Here is a 16,957-nt window from a genome sequence, read left to right on the forward strand (position 1 = left end):
GCCCTCCATCATCTTTCTTTTTTGTGTGTTTTTTTTCCTGTTACCCCATGTCCCTCCACCTCTCACAACAACGAAAACAACAACAACAACAATAATAATAATAATAATAATAGTCATCATCATCATCATCATCATCATCATAAATATTATATTCATCCAAGAAGGAAATTGCAATGAACAAAAAATGATAATAATTAATCAACAAACACAAAGTCTACTAATATTAACAATACTTTTCTTTTTCTCTTATATATTAGATAGAAGCTATTGTTATTTAGTGCTAGTACTGAAAAAAAAACTTTAAATGCTGCAGAAAATACTACATTACACCTACTGGCATGTAATTACACCAAATACTTTGTAGTCAGGGTAGTCTATCTATCTATCTATCTATCTATCTATCTATCTATCTATCTATCTATCTATCTATCTATCTATCTATCTATCTATCTATCTATCTATCTATCTATCTATTTACTGTTTTCACATTTTGATTTATGTTATTGGCATTTTAGATTAATCAGAAATGAACATTTCTTCTTATTATTATTATTATTATCATATAAATTATAATAATTATTATTTTATTTGAATACTATTTTTAAATTTGTTTTAGATCTTGTCTTTGTAACTTTTATCTTTGATTGTGTTTTAGTTCCTGTTAAATGTGTTAATTTACATAATTATTTTTGTTCTTTGTGCTGCTGCTGTCTTGGCCAGGCTATTGTTGTAATTACCATTATTATTACTTTGTTTTATTTCATCTAATAGTACTTACACTTTCCCTCAGGTATTTTTAATTTAATCTTATTTTATTTCAGCCAGCTGTTGTACAGCTTTTCTGCTTTGTGTCACTCCCACTACAGGTCAGTTTGTGGTGTTTTAAAGTCAGGATGCTCCAGACGCTCAGATGTACCACATAAAACATTGTTGTCTTAAAGTAAGAACTTTCTGTTTTGAGACTCGTGTAATAACAGCCTCAGCCTAGTGTTCCACCTTGTGCCTCTGCCTTACCTTAATGAAATGTAACTTAATATTGGGTAAAATATGATAAAAAATATTGAAAGTTATGTCAGTGTCCTCTTAAAACTGAATGAGAATGACCATTAAACCTTGTATAAAAAGGGATAATCAATGAGCAGGGACTCTATTATCCTCCCCAGAAAAACCTACTCCAGGTCTGGAACGGGCTCTGATCAAACCACAGATTCAAGAGGAGGTGTGTGGTTTATCATCCAGCTCATTAAACAACGGACCATTGTTAGATGAGTATGAGTTGTTCCTCTGTGTAAAATGTAAATATTACCAGAATACAGTTATTTTCAAATCTCATCAACTCATATTTTATTTCCAGTAGAAGATAAATATCAGATGTTGAAACTGAGACATTTTGTCATGTGATGGAAAATATGAGCTGATAGTGAATCTGATGCAGCAACATGTCTGGAAAAATTTGGAACAGGAGCAACAAAAGGCTGGAAAAGTAATTGGTACAAATAAAAAACACATGGAGGAGCATCAATTACTTTATCTTTTATTAGCATTTTCCTTAATTTCTCTGTTTCTACATTCTACATTATATGCACACCTTTATATGTTTAAATATATGTATTGCCCCTCTGCTTTTCCATATAAACAGCCTCACTTTACTGCATGAATAAAAGGCATTTTAATTTATTTTATTTTTATTTCACCTTTAATTTACCAGGTATACAAACGGGTTGAGGTAAGAACCTGTTAGAACGGTGCCCTGGCCAAGATGGCAGAAATGTGGAGCTCTACTGCCCCCTGGTGGCTGACATGAGGTCGGACACCCTCAACAGAGAAGCATACTGTACAAAAATGCTCAGAGGCGAAGCAGCAACCACTTTTTAAAAACTCCCTATTCTACTTATTTGTTTGGGAAATCGATTATCAACTTCACATCTGTTACAACAGTAAGGGTATTTAATGTCTACCTTTTGCTAACATCAGTTACGTGTGACATGAAGGTTGTGCTAAAAAGGTGTTGACTGGGGGACAAGTGATGTCTGAATGAGCTGCAGCAGCTTGTGAACCAGGGACCTGGAGGTTGACTCCAGATCAGTCACCAGTCCGCGGTGTCTACTCTGCTCACAGTTTAGCTGTGAAGACGGAAGTGACAAGAGGACTTCCCTCTGACCAACAATTTATCCCTTTTGGAGACAGTGGAAGGAAAACAACGTCGCCTCTCCAAACATGTCTACGGCTTACAGGAACAGGTGAGACCCGTCGCTGTCTTTGTCATGCACACAGATGAAGAGTGTCAACAGCTAGCATCATAACCGAAAACTAGCATTGTTCAGCTAGCAGCGGGCAGCTCAGCTAACTGAATACAAGCTAAGTTTGGCTTTTAGGCGACACTTACAGGAACAGATGTGTCCTAATTACTATTTGCTTTACTTTAATTCAGAATATCACATTTTTGTTAGGGTACTGGGCCTGTAGGTGGATTTTTCACGACAATATAGTAAATTAGTTTATGGAAGGAGCCACATTAAGTCCCTGTTAGCACATCAGCTGACACATCCTCCAAGTGGCTAACAATTAGCAGGAATCCAGCTGGTCGATTGTGCTGACATGTTTTTATCCAGAATAGCTCCAAACAAATGAGCATTATTTCGCGTTGAAATGTCTGCTGAGTCTCACATGATTTAAATACAGTTCAAATTAACCAAACCATGAAGACGTGAGCACCTTCTTGATAAAGTATCAACGCATTGATGGACTAAAATGATTGAACAGACCTTATCTCCTAGCTTAAGTAAACATTAATTGACCCCAAGCCCAAATATTTCCTATGCACATCAATAATATTTACTTATTTGCTCAGGAATTTTAAACTGTTATTGATTGATTATTGAAGTATGCTACAGGCCTTATTTTATGATCAGCAAATTGTTCCAGAATAAACATTACTGTTTAGGCATGGTTCAGCAGGCAGGCTATGTAATCACTATATGCAAACACAATGTAAAATAAACTTGACACAAAAAGCCAGTAAATGAGTGTTCGGTGCATTAGTTCTCCTCTTTAATAATCCCAGCTGGTATTGTGTTATGGATGATTGGACACCTTTACAAGCAGGTTGAACTGGTAGCATGGAGCATCTGTGGAATAAACAACACAGCTAAAAACATGTCTGCCTAACCACCTTCAGCTGTAAGTCGCTTTGGAGAAAAGCGTCTGCTAGATGACTACAGAATAGAATAAGAACTACCTGTTGTGGTTGTGTATGGATCTTCATCACCCACTGAGTTTCGTGACAGTGGACAATGAATGAAGTGTAGAAACGTTTAGATGTGTTGTTCATTTCACAGAAGCACCATCCTCCAGTCCACCGCAAGGAAATGCAACACAGGAGCATCTAGAAGAAAGGACAGAGCAGACTGCTTCTGGAAGAAGCTGAGATCCTTCAAAGTCTGATCTAAAATGTTTCATATCTTCTATCAGTCTGTTGTGGAAAGTTCAGTCAGCTTTGCAGCATCTGCTGGGCAGCAGAACCAGAGACTTAAAGAGACCTAAAGAGACCCCTGCCAGATGCAACACTAACTTAGTCCTATCCGACACATTAACAGTTTTCTCGCCCTCCCTTCTTCCCTCCCGTCCTTCCGTCCTACCGTGTCTCCAGTTCAGGGTCGTGGGGATCTGGACCCTGTCCCAGCTTTAACAGGCGAGAGGCAGGATCTACCTGGACAGGTCGCCAGTCTGTCTCAGGGCCATTAATTGATATTATTCTTACTAATAGATGGGACGGGTACATATGCAGAGTATTTAGTCGAAGCCTTAGCAGTGACTGTAGCAAAGCCCGTGTCTTCACCCTCACAAACACATCCATATCTGTTGATTTAGAAAACCCTACAATGTTGCTCATAGGAGGCCGTTTGGATGCCATGTGACCACTCCTCAAAACAAAAAGGCACCTACTTCACCTGCAGGAATAAAAAATGGGTAAATAAAGTCCAAGCGCTTGGTGAAGCCTGATGGATTCTATTTTTGTGTTTTAATAGCGTATATTTTCTCATGGCATCTAACAACATCCATTTCAGGCTAAATATTGACTCATCCTGATGTCCCCAGTATAATCTGTGTCTTCTGTGGGAATAATCTGCTCCACTGTTGGACTGGTTTGCAGCAGCAGTTTATCAAAATGCCTGATGACACACAGATATAACACGTCTCATGTAGACTGTTTACAGTTTGACTTTTTGTCGCTAATCATTGTTTTTTATCTTCTTATGTCAGAATACAAGAGTTCAAAGTAGCCTTGAGTGAGGAAACCATAAACCTGAAGACTCTGAGAGAGCTGTGCTTCAATGGTAATCTCCTCTTGTTTTTACATGCTTGTAATCTTTATATAAAGTTTTTATATATTTATTCTGACCATGCTCTGCTTTATTTAAAACAGGAGTCCCATTTGAAGGAGGAATACGAGCACTTTGCTGGAAAGTAAGTTTCCCTCCCTCTGAGTTAACCCACCTGTTAGGTTTGTTTTCAGGAACACCAGCGATGCTCACCTGGGCCATGTTTGATTATCCAAAGGTGTCAGAAATAAAAATACCAATAAACACAGTTCATTAACTCCAGTAATAATAATTAATAATATATTTTTGGTACAGTGGTTTGTCCTTTAATATTTGCAATAATAGGTATAGGGTGGTTAAAACTGGATTAAAACTCACACCTGCATATAAAATACAAAAGCTTTAAATGACAGTTTTTTTTCTGTACATGAATTTAATTTTGACCAGATTTTTCTGCTGTTTTTATCTGGTTTTGAAGACAAACGGCCTCATTGGGCTTTGCTGGGCCTCATTGGGCTTCGTCGGGCTTTGTTGGGCCTCGTTAGGCTTCGTTGTGCTTTGTTGGGCTTTGCTGGGCTTCGTTGGGCTTTGCAGGGCTTTGCTGGGCCTCGTTGGGCCTCGTTGGGCTTCGTTGTGCTTTGTTGGGCTTTGTTGAGCTTTGTTGGGCCTCGTTAGGCTTCGTTGTGCGTTGTTGGGCTTCGTTGGGCTTTGTTGGGCCTTGTCGGGCCTCGTTAGGCTTCGTTGTGCGTTGTTGGGCTTCGTTGGGCTTCGTTGGGCCTCGTTGGGCTTCGTTGGGCTTCGTTGGGCCTCGTTGGGCTTCGTTGGGCTTCGTTGGGCCTCGTTGGGCCTCATTGGGCTTTGTTGGGCTTCGTTAGGCTTTGTTGGGCCTCGTTGGGCCTCGTAGGGCTTCTTTCGGCCTCGTTGGGCTTTGTTGGGCTTTGTTAGGCTTCGTTGTGCTTTGTTGGGCCTCGTTGGGCTTTGTTGGGCTTTGTTAGGCTTCGTTGTGCTTTGTTGGGCTTTGTTGGGCCTCGTTGGGCTCTGTTGGGCTTTGTTAGGCTTCGTTGTGCTTTGTTGGGCCTCGTTGGGCTTTGTTGGGCTTTGTTGGGCCTCGTTGGGCTCTGTTGGGCTTTGTTAGGCTTCGTTGTGCTTTGTTGGGCTTTGTTGGGCCTCGTTGGGCTCTGTTGGGCTTTGTTAGGCTTCGTTGTGCTTTGTTGGGCTTTGTTGGGCCTCGTTGGGCTCTGTTGGGCTTTGTTAGGCTTCGTTGTGCTTTGTTGGGCTTTGTTGGGCCTCGTTAGGCTTTGTTGGGCTTTGTTGGGCCTCGTTGGGCCTCGTTGGGCTTCGTTGGGCCTCGTTGGGCTTCGTTGGGCTTCGTTGGACCTCGTTGGGCTTCATTGGGCTTCGCTGGGCTTCAGTAGACCTTGTTGGGCTGCCGCTAGCCTTTCATCCACTGTGACATGTGGTTCTGGGTTTTAGTGGAATTTTCTCTTCCCACTCGTCCCTCACTGTCCTAATAGCCGGCAGCTTGTCTCTCTTGATCAAATCGGATTACTCCAGAGAAAATATTTCCAGAGACACTGTGGCATGAAATATAGCCCCGGTTCATCTTTAATTCTAGACCTCTTTATGGCTCCTACATTGTCCTCCTTCCTGCCAGTCCTGCATGTGATGCTTTTTGTGTTAACTAATTTTAGATAAAGTCCTGATGAGATAAATGTGATTATGGGAAACTTCAATGTTGTGGCTTTTTCTGTCTTCCTGACCTTGTGTTTCTTTCCAGATCCTCCTTAACTACCTTCCTCTGGATCAGACATTATGGGAGTCTTTCCTGAAAAAGCAGAGGTGAGTAGACACACTTGATCAGACAGCTCTAGAGTCTGAAGACTCACGTTTGTTTAGAAAATCTTTATTTGAAGTCAGTGAGCAACAACAAAATCAGGTGCTATCAGTTAGCTTCAGCTAATGCTGTTAGCTTGGTAAACACAAGTAGTCAGAGTGAAGCTCCTTCGGTGGAAAAAGAAAATAACTTCTGTTTTACACAGTTTAGAATTTTTTAATTATAATGTCAAATAGTCAAATTTAGTTTAATTATACACATTTACTACAAAGTTCTGTACAATGAAACAAAACAATAATTCAAACATGATAAAACATAAAAACAAAGGTAAAATAAATGTCGAGTTTTTAAAAACCAGCGCAAAGAAATGTTTTATGTTTTATCGTTTTATTTTAGTTTCTCTCTGGAGATAAATATTTTTCATTTAGCTTTTATTTCTCATTCCAAAATGGATTTTTTTTTCATTCATAAATTAGCAAAATTTTCAAACTAACTTTATCTATTTGTCATAATAAGGTACATTTTGTGGAATTTTCTGACATAAAAATCTAATATAATCTATGCTTGAAAAAGTCTGTGATAGAAGAAATACTATGAATACTCCCTGGATGGATCATAGCTTAAAACACACCAATTATACATGAGATTAGTTTAGTTATTGTTACATAACTAATTAGGATAACATATAATACTAATAATTATTAATAATAAATAAAAACCTTTCAGTGTTGTCTTTGTTTCACAGGGAAGTGTACTCCCAGTTCCTAAAAGAGATGATCATCCAGCCAGGCATTGCCAAAGCCAACCTGGGCCTTTCCAGGGAAGATGTAACGATGGAGGACCACGTAAGTCTGCTCTGCTTCACTGCAGCTAGGAACTGAAATGAGGATTAACTCACCAGTGAATCTGAGATAAAAAGAACTAAGTGGCTGCTGCCATTGTGTGGTGTATGTAGACCTGTTGCGATAAGTCAATTCATTGCACGGCAAGAAAAAATTAACAATAAATTTGCTGCAATCATTTTTTTTTCTCTCTTTTTACATCTTTATCATACTTATAGCGTTTGGTTGTGTTTGGCTTTCATTCATTGTTAATGAGACTGAAAGTCTGTTCTATTTATTGTTTTATTTAAAATTTCTTCCAGTTCCAGTGTAAAATGTTCTTTAGAATTTAAAGTTTATTGATCTTTGAAAGGGTGTACTTGCATTCTTATGGCATTGTCATTATATTAGTTGAAAATGGTCTCAAAATGACATTATCGCTTTGCGCGATATTATCGTTTTTCGCGATAAATTCTGAGAAGATTTTTCACACAGCAAAATTTGTTATCGGGACAGGCCTGGGTGTATGACCTTTTTCCTTCAAGCAGTTAAACTTTTTCACTCAGATTACAGATTGTTGACGGAAAAAAGACTCTCTGATTAAAGTTGGACATCAGGCCCAATTCAGTGCAGCTGTCACTGTTAGTTTTAATGGAGTGAATAAAACTTTATCCAAACAAGGAAAATTATTTTCCAGTGTTAAGAATGCCAAGTTTGAACAGAATACATCATCTTCATTCATTAGAAATGATTTGATGTTTTAATGAGATCACAATTCAGCCATGTGATTAGGATCAGATTCAGAATCAAGAAATCAATATGAGACAGTTTCACTTCTGATTTAACAATCACTTCTATTCAGATCTATAAAAATCTACTTTTCTTCCTGACCTTCCAGAACTTAATGAAAAACAGACTCTACCTCTGACTCAGGTCAGATCTGCTTCTGCAAGGAGATGAAGACACTGATGATGCTGAGCATCGTGATACAGATGCTTATTACAATGATGGAATTAAACAGTTCCTGATACTGGAAAACTGAATGTTTATTGCCCTAAAAACTAACTCTGTGGATCTCAGGGCTCATACAGCAGGTCAGACTCTCTCTTGCAATTATGCAGATTCATAACTAACAATTAGATTTTATTTATACAATTATTGTCAAAGAAATAATCACGATTTCACAATCATCATGATTGTTCTTCATTAAGTAATTTCCCAACATTGTAAATGTAGAAAATCATGTGGTCACTGCTTATAGGTCATTATGCCATTAGGTTTTAATTAGGGCTGTCACAATGCAAAGAAATTAAAATGAATCTTTTCTTTTTTATTGCATAAAGAAACAAACTTTTACTCATGCTATTGATCTGTCGTTACAGTTCAAACGTAATCTTTATGTATTATGTGGTGCAGCAGTTTTAACGCGGTGCAGCAGACGCATCACTTGGAGCATTAGACGCGTGACGCGGAGAAGCAGATGTGATGCAGCAGACATTACATCACATGACTGCTTTTTCTGTTATTTCTGTAAAACACATTGAGTTATAAATTTGTATGGAAAGTGCTGTATTTATAAATTCCGATTGATTGATTGATCAGACACCCAGTGGTGTATAAACAGAGCTGTTATATTGATTAGAGCATGTCTGTTTCTCATCAGTGCATTGGTTCGTGTGGTTTTTATTCTCCAGTCTAGTTGATTTTTGTCCTAAAATGTCTGAAATTGGTTTCAAATGATAAGGTTTTGTGAAAAAGTCACTTATTTGACCTTCTCTCAAGAGGAGGACAGTAAATAATGTTTATTTTTGTATTTGTGTGTGTTTACAGCCTCTAAATCCCAACCCAGACAGCCGGTGGAACACCTACTTCAAGGATAATGAGATTTTGCTTCAGATTGATAAAGATGTGAGGTAGGACTTCATTCTGGATCTCTTGGTTTTTTTCCAGTAAAGTTTCCCAGCACATCAGATGACTGAAAGTTGTTGTTTTCAGGCGGCTTTACCCAGACATGGCGTTCTTCCAGCGTCCGACAGAATATCCTTGCCAGCTTATCTTGGACCCTCAGAATGATTATGAGACGCTGCGTCGACGAGTTGAACAAACTACCCTGAAAGCACAAACTGTAAACCGAAACCGCAGTGGAGTCACCAACGTAAGTCACCTTTACTGAACATGGTCAGGACAGGACGCTCATCCGCTTCCTTTAGCCCGCGGAGTTAAGCAGGTTGGACTTTCCTTACCACACACAAAACATGCAAGGTGTTAAACTCAAGCTTTTCTAGTCCAGAGAACGTTATCATAGAGCTGGAAACTTTGGAAACTCTGGAAACTTCAGCCCTGCGTCTTGGGCGTGTCGCTGTTTTGCTAGTGGGATTCTCTAAATAATGACAGCAAATTGCTAACCTAATGCTAATGCTAAATGTTAGAATAACAGTGACTCGTGTGCAGCTGCTTCTTTGCCTACCAATTGAAAATAGTTGTCACACAAGATTGTGAAACTTTCCATATGTGTGTGGGGGTGTTGGTAGTATAAAAGAATTATGATTTTGTTTAATTGGTATCAGATGGTGTTCAGACAGAAATAGTCGCAGATCCGAATCCCCTTACTTTTGGTAGGATCAGTATTTCTAATGCTAACATCGGCATTGGCACCATCATTCTTCATATCTTCCTGTTTCTGATCACATTAACAGTTGAACAATTTTCTTTTTCTTCTCTTAGGTGAGCTCTCCTGGAAAGGCTCTAAACCTGTATCCATCCAATGAATACGAGGTGCTTCCCAATGGCAGTGAAGCTCACTGGGAGGTGGTGGAACGGATCCTCTTCATCTACGCTAAACTCAATCCTGGGATTGCTTATGTACAGGGCATGAATGAGATTGTTGGGCCAATTTACTACACGTTTGCCACAGACCCCAACAGTCAGTGGAAAGGTCTGTAAACTGGAAATAAACACACAAATGTTAAGCACATCCTACACTTGACTTGGAGCAGCTTTGCAGTAAATAAAATCAACTTTGTTGGACAGTTTAAAACTTGGAGTTGAGGTGATATAATGTGGAATCTAACTCTGCTGTACAGAACACGCTGAAGCAGATACCTTCTTCTGTTTCACCAACCTGATGTCGGAGAACAGAGACAACTTCATCAAGAGCCTGGACGACTCTCAGTGTGGCATCACTTACAAGATGGAGAGTGTTTACTCCATGCTGAAAGACAAAGACCTGGAGCTCTACATCAAGCTGGTAAGACCAGAGCTTTCAGAAGCTCCTGTTTAGAGAGAAAAGGTGATCCATGCTGACTTAAGAGACCAGTTTAGGAAAAATAATGTAGCTCTTGAAACTCCAAGCCACTTTTTTGCTGTTTATTGGTCCCTCTGTTTCCTTTTTTAAATTATATATAAAATTGCAGGTAGGAGCTAAAACCTTTTATTCCCAGTTAACATCCAGACATGATTTTTTCAGGACAGGCTCAGTTGTCAGATTATGAAGCTAAAATGATGTAAAATGAATTATATATAGATGTAGCGCCATAAAGGCCAACCATAACAAGAAATGTAAATTTATTGCCAACTAGGGCATTTAGGTGATTTTTTTTTTTTTTTTTTTTTAAGTCAGGCGATAAGTTGATTAGTTGTTACATCATCATGGTGTCTTCAGTAATGAAAAACAAAAAATCTTGATCTCCAAATGGAAATCCATATATTGTGTGTGTTCCATAAACAAGTGTTTTTTAACATTATTTTTTAACATTGTGTGGGCTCAAGTGTCCTTTTATTGTTCAGCAGGTAGATGAGACAGTGGGTCAGAAAGATGGGGCTGGCTTTGAGGGGCACCTGCTATGCTACGTGAGCTAAACACCGCACCCACAGGAGTGTTCAGCAATAACAAAGCCAGATCTTTTCCTTGTTATTCCGTCAGGTCTTTTTGCTCCTTGAGCAAAATTTCTGAGGGTTTAGTAACCTGTGCTGTTCTGGTCAGTTGCCTCCACTGTCGGTGAAAACTCCTGCAGAAACAGCTGCTAAACTTTCCGCTTCCACACCGAGATCAGGAGGCGGAGGAGAGGTGGTTACTCCTGGGTGAAGCTGCAGCTAGTTTCAGGGTGAGCTCCCTTTGCTTTACCCAGCAGTGGTGAAGCAGACACAGGACTCAGCTGGAACTAGCAAAGCTGTGTGGTTATTCCTGCTACTGTTTACCTGCTATCCTCACAAAACCAACTCCAGCTCAGCTGCTTTTTAACGCCACCGTGCATCAAAAACATCTTCTTGGCTTTATTTATCATTTTTCTACTTTTCAGACACACATAGAACTTTCTGCTCACTGGTTGATCTTTGGCTGCTCCTGATTGGACGTTACCGTCAATCTAAGCTCTCTGATTGGTGGAAAGTCGGACAGGAAGTGGCTTCATCATCATGTCCAGGTCTAAATAGAGGTCTCTTAGCAACATAGTAGTGATGGTGATGTTTTTATGATGAAATGTGTTAAATAATGATGTTATCATGGATCATTGTGGATTTACCAGATAGTCTTGGGCTGCACAGTGGTGTGCTGGTTAGCACAGCTGGCTCACAGCTAGAAGTTTACTGGTTCAATCCTCAAGGCTAGCATCTATGGAAAATACCATTGGCAAGAAAACAGTGTACAGTGATGAAGAAAACTGAGGATGCAACGCATCGTGATGCATCGCTGAATCGAGTTGTTGACAAGTAATCGTAATCGAATCGTGAAACAAGTGAAGATGCACAGCCCTGGTGTACGGAGACTAAATTTGAATTCAAGTGTTGGTGCTGATGCTTTTAAAGCTGTATTTATGTCCCAGACTGATGGATGGATGTGGTGTCCTGTCCTGGTTTCTGTCCACACAGGAAGAGCAGAACATCAAACCTCAGTACTTCACATTCCGCTGGCTCACCCTCTTGTTATCCCAGGAGTTTCTCCTGCCAGATGTCATCCGTATCTGGGACACCCTGTTTTCTGACCAGGACCGGTTCCACTTCCTCATCCTGGTCTGCTGTGCCATGCTTATGTGAGGCTTCCAGACTTTGCTCCTAACAGAACTGATGCTTGTGATTCTTCCTGTCAATCATCTTCTTGACTTTTCTGTCCATAGTCTCATCCGGAGTGACTTACTGGCGGGAGACTTTACGGTGAATATGAGGTTACTACAGGTAGGTCCACAGAGGGTCATTAAAATCACAAAGTTCATATTGCAGATGTTTATTTTTACCTTGTTTTCCTTTTAGGATTACCCCATCTCAGATGTCCACACCATTCTGACCAAGGCCAAAGAGTTGCAGGATAACTCCTAACCTGATCCCGGTTTTCCTCCAGCCTTCCCTGACTGGTAGGTCTGGTAGGTTCGAGATAAAAGTTCAAAAGAAAGTGTTGTGGACGGACCTTACAGGGAAAACCCTGCATACTACATTTTAACTCAATGTCTGTTGTTTGGCCATCGGAAGACTGCTGAGGAAAGCTGAAAGACTGGCTGAAACATCCGCTCCCTGACAAGGAACGGGGGTACCACTTGTTTTTATCATGTGTTACGGGAAAAGGCGCTTTTTCCTCCTCTCACAGCTGTTTCTCCCATGGAGACATTTTGTGCTTGAAAAACACCGTTTCCAGTGATCATGTGAGGGAGAAGGAGCCACAGTAACCCAACACTACCAACCTAAGTTTAGCGGAAAATGTTCAACCATGGAGCCGAGAATGAAGCCCAAATCCTTCTGCAGTTTTATGTGAAGTGAGGCTGAAAAAATGTTTTTTTCTTTAAAGGTTTTTATTTTCAGATGTTGATCATTTTTTAATCGAGCAGACATGTATGCCTTATCTGTTTACTGATGTGAAAACAGACAGTGTTCCAGGTTAAATAAATATGAAGTGAGGAACCTCAGTGTTGGATTAGAGATCACTTTTATCTGAACACACCACAGTTCACACATACGGTGTGTGAACTGTTCTGGTTCATTAAACATTTTTATTCACTCAAGTTCACCAATTTAAAGAGTTTTAGTTTTTTGAATGGGTTAGAGCTCCATAACATGGGTTCACTTCCGGTCACTGACAGTGAAGCAGTGGGGAAAGGAGACGATGACTTGTGTTTATGTTTAACGCTGCCAGAATGCAGAATTTTGTCATTGAAATGAACCATGAGCTGAGGAAAACATCCAATCTGGTAGAATCTGTGTTTTCTGGTTGGTTGTTGGTCATTTTATTTAAGAAGCTTATTTCATTACACACAACATCCACAAAGACAGAAATGAGACAACAAATGATAGAAATTATGTTATAGATATTCACAGAGACACAAATATATTAGTAGTTAACAAAAATAAGTTCAATAAAGGCGCTACCAGTTAAAAGTTTTAGAACATCCTAGTTTTTCCTGTTTTTAATTCTGAAATTTAAGCAGTTCAAAGTCTCATTGTACTCTGAAATAAAAGCATAGAACAAAGAAATCATGAAGCGAACAAAGAAATCCTGAATCCATTTATTAACTAAAATGTTTTCTAAGCCAGGATGGGGTCTCTGCTCTTTGCAGATGATGTGGTTCTGTTGACCTCATCAGGCCGTGATCTCCAGCTATCACTGGAGCGATACACACCTGTGTGTGTGAAGCAGTTGGGATGAGAATCATCACCTCTAAATCCAAAACCGTAGTCCTCTGCTGAAAAAGGGTAGAGGGTCCTCTCCAGCTCGGGAATGAGGTCCTACCCCCAGAGGAGGAGTTAGTGTCTTGGGGTCTTGCTCACTGTTGAGGGAAGTTTGGAGCGGGAGATGGACAGGTGGATCGGTGCAGCGTCTGCAGTGATGTAGGCTCTATATGGGTCTGTTGTGGTGAAGAAGGAGCTGAGCAAGATGGCTAAACTCTCGATTTACCAGTAGATCTACGTTCCTACCCTCAGCTATTGTCACCAGTTGTGGGTAGTGACCAAAAGAACGAGACTTTCCCAGAACACACTGGAGGAGCTACATTTCTCGGCTGACCTGGGAACGCCCCAGGATAACCCTGGATGAGTGGAAGAAGTGGCCGGGGAGAGGGAAGTCTGCGCTTTTCTGCTTAGGCAGCTGCCCCCGCAACCCAACCCCGGATATGCGGCAAGACAGTGGAGAAGAACTTTGTCTCAGTTAGTCTGCAATGGAAACTAAAACAGACCTTCCAATCTCCAAGATGTTGACTCAGAAACTAGTTTTCTGGCCATGAGCTGGCTTTGGGTCTACCAGACTTCTCTGGTTCTACCAGACTTCTCTGGTTCTACCACACCTCTTTGGGTCTACCAGACTTCTCTGGTTCTACCAGACCTCTTTGGTTCTACCAGACCTCTTTGGGTCTACCAGACCTCTTTGGTTCTACCAGACCTCTTTGGTTTTTACCAGACCTTTGGTTCTACCAGACCTCTTTGGGTCTACCAGACCTCTTTGGTTCTACCAGACCTCTTTGGTTTTTACCAGACCTTTGGTTCTACCAGACCTCTTTGGGTCTACCAGACCTCTTTGGTTCTACCAGACCTCTCTGGTTCTACCAGACCTCTTTGGTTCTACCAGACCTCTTTGGTTTTTACCAGACCTTTGGTTCTACCAGACCTCTTTGGGTCTACCAGACCTCTTTGGTTCTACCAGACCTCTTTGGTTTTTACCAGACCTTTGGTTCTACCAGACCTCTTTGGGTCTACCAGACCTCTTTGGTTCTACCAGACCTCTCTGGTTCTACCAGACCTCTTTGGTTCTACCAGACCTCTTTGGTTTTTACCAGACCTTTGGTTCTACCAGACCTCTCTGGTTCTACCAGACCTCTATCTGTGAGAGTTTCTGAGCTTTCTGATGGTGAAGGAGACTGATGGACATTTAGACTTTCTTGGCAGCTTCTCTGTAGGACAGACCTTCACCTTTAAGTGTTATGATGGTCTGTCTCTCTTCCATTGTTAATGACCTTTTTCTCTCCTTTTTTATATTAACACAACTTTCTTCACAACAGTGAGGTTGGACGTTTTCTAGGAAAGTTGGGACGCCTGGAGGAACTGCACCAACTTTCAAGCCTCCATCCACCTCCACTGATGCAAAATGACTTCAGGTTGTTAACAACAACCCATCCTGTTCCTTGAAAAATTGAAAAAAATTTTCCACGATTTGCATTTTTCAGTTTTGTGGAAGCTTACCCTTTTTAAGCTCTGGTATTTCACTCACCTTTATACCACCTGAACTGCTTTAATAAAAAAAAAAAAAAAAAAAAAAAAACAGGAAAAATGTGGCTGTTAAACTTGTGACCAGTAGTTTCTATATAGTGGATAGTGTGTTCTGTTTAGAGCTGGACCAGAGTTCAGTGTTGGCTCAGTCTTATTAGTTAAGGGTTAATACTGGAAGAAGACCGTTGGTTTTCTCCAGGCTCGGTTTATACTGTATGTTCAGCTTCAGTTGGACAGTTGGAACTTAATGACACTATTTTCTCTCTTTGTTACTGGTCACATAATCTTTACTTGATGTATATATATTATAATATTTGGAATTTTAACTTAACTACCACACTCAGTTCTCCTGGTTTACCTACAGCAAGCTGGTTAGCATGAAGTCAGCTCACACTGGTTGGATATTGCAGATTTTGACTAATAGAACATTTTGAGGAGGACACAGACAAACATGATGTTTAGCAGGAAAATATATTTTCCTTGGAAGGATTTAAACTGAAGTTATTTAACTCCACATTATTTTATTATTAAAGCCTAAAGGCTGATGTAACTGGGGCGTTTACATTAATCTGATGATTTTCTTATGTTTTTATCTAGATATCAGTTCTAGGCCATGATAAATGTTAGTACAAACACAACTCCAAAAAAGTCTGAATGTTGTGTAAAATGTGACTACAAATAGAATGCAAGGATTTCTGAATCTCATCAACCTGTAATTTATTCTCAGTAGAGCATAAACAACATATCACATGTTTACAGACATTTTTTCATGGAAAATATCAGCTGATTGTTAATCTGATGGCAGCATCTGTTAGAAGTAGTTCCATGGTGAAGTCTAGCATTGTGAAGCATCCCCGAACCATCAGAGATTCCGGGTCTAACTGGCCACTAAAAACCAACCCTGTCCCCCCCACAAAGAAATTCCCTTTGACTCATTCGGTCTATTGTACACCGTAGATGGTGGCCTCTTCAGTCATCATGATTTATGTTCTACTGGGAATAAATAAAATAGGGGTTGATGAGATTATGAAAATCATTGTGTTCCTGTTTTTATTTATATTTTACACTGAGACCTGGCTTCTTTGGAACCAAAGTTTTACTTCGTATTTGTGATCTTTAAATCCACTGAGTCTTGTCAGAAAATTAATCCAAACTGTAAAAAACTGTTTGTTGCCAAATGAGCCACCAGTGGTTCTCCTCCACCTGAAGGTGGACATCAGATTAGTTAAACAGAACCTCCTGATGGCAGTTCCTGGGTTTAGTTGCAGCTACACGGCCAAATACCCAGCACATCACACACATTACATTCAGCCATGTTGAATGAACTTGGGGAGAGTTCATAGGACACAGAGGAGAATTTTATGGTGTTTGGAACAGCTTTCAGACCCGAACCGATAAGATTTTTCTCCCGCTTCTGTTTGCTGATGTAGAAAATCATGAATTGGTGAATTACCACAACTCCCAAACTAAAAGCTCCAGAAGTGTTTACCTGTAAATATGTTGACTTCAGCTGGTGTTTATGAGAGAAACTAGATGGGAAGCGATGGAGGGAAGGGTTTGCAGCTTTTTTTTTTTTTTCTGGGAGATATCGCCATTTTTCAGGGACTTTTTGGGCTTTGGTTGTTGCTGTGGGACCCCAAAATGAATGTGTTTCACCAGTTATCGTTTTAAAAGCATTTGAATTTCAAACAGCAACATTTTATGCAGTGAAATCACTTCTGTGAATTTTTGTATCTGGGTTAAACTCCTGGGCTGCACGGTGGTGTGATGGTCATCACCGCAGCCTCCTCAGAAAAAAG

The 16,957-nt window shown here is 40.1% G+C and overlaps 1 protein-coding gene across 1 annotated transcript; it reads left to right on the forward strand.

The window, feature by feature from the left end:
- The first annotated feature begins 1,818 nt into the window (after window positions 1-1,818).
- On the forward strand, window positions 1,819-15,239 carry tbc1d13 (TBC1 domain family, member 13). Its single transcript, XM_041969564.1, has 12 exons — window positions 1,819-2,240; window positions 4,264-4,337; window positions 4,427-4,467; window positions 6,100-6,161; window positions 6,902-7,001; window positions 8,808-8,890; window positions 8,973-9,132; window positions 9,702-9,912; window positions 10,061-10,224; window positions 11,844-12,004; window positions 12,089-12,146; window positions 12,222-15,239. The coding sequence occupies exons 1-12, from the start codon at window positions 2,218-2,220 to the stop codon at window positions 12,285-12,287; spliced, it is 1,203 nt and encodes a 400-aa protein (XP_041825498.1). The 5' UTR covers window positions 1,819-2,217; the 3' UTR covers window positions 12,288-15,239.
- The last annotated feature ends 1,718 nt before the right edge of the window (window positions 15,240-16,957 follow it).

The sequence above is a fragment of the Melanotaenia boesemani genome, chromosome 19 (assembly GCF_017639745.1).
Source record: "Melanotaenia boesemani isolate fMelBoe1 chromosome 19, fMelBoe1.pri, whole genome shotgun sequence".
NCBI classification, from domain to species: domain Eukaryota; kingdom Metazoa; phylum Chordata; class Actinopteri; order Atheriniformes; family Melanotaeniidae; genus Melanotaenia; species Melanotaenia boesemani.

Coding starts and splice junctions, on each gene's coding strand:
- tbc1d13 (XM_041969564.1), top strand. CDS start 2,218: ATGTCTACGGCTTACAGGAACAG. Junction 6,162..6,901: donor TCTTTCCTGAAAAAGCAGAG/GTGAGTAGACAC, acceptor TTTGTTTCACAG/GGAAGTGTACTCCCAGTTCC. Junction 9,133..9,701: donor ACCGCAGTGGAGTCACCAAC/GTAAGTCACCTT, acceptor TTCTTCTCTTAG/GTGAGCTCTCCTGGAAAGGC.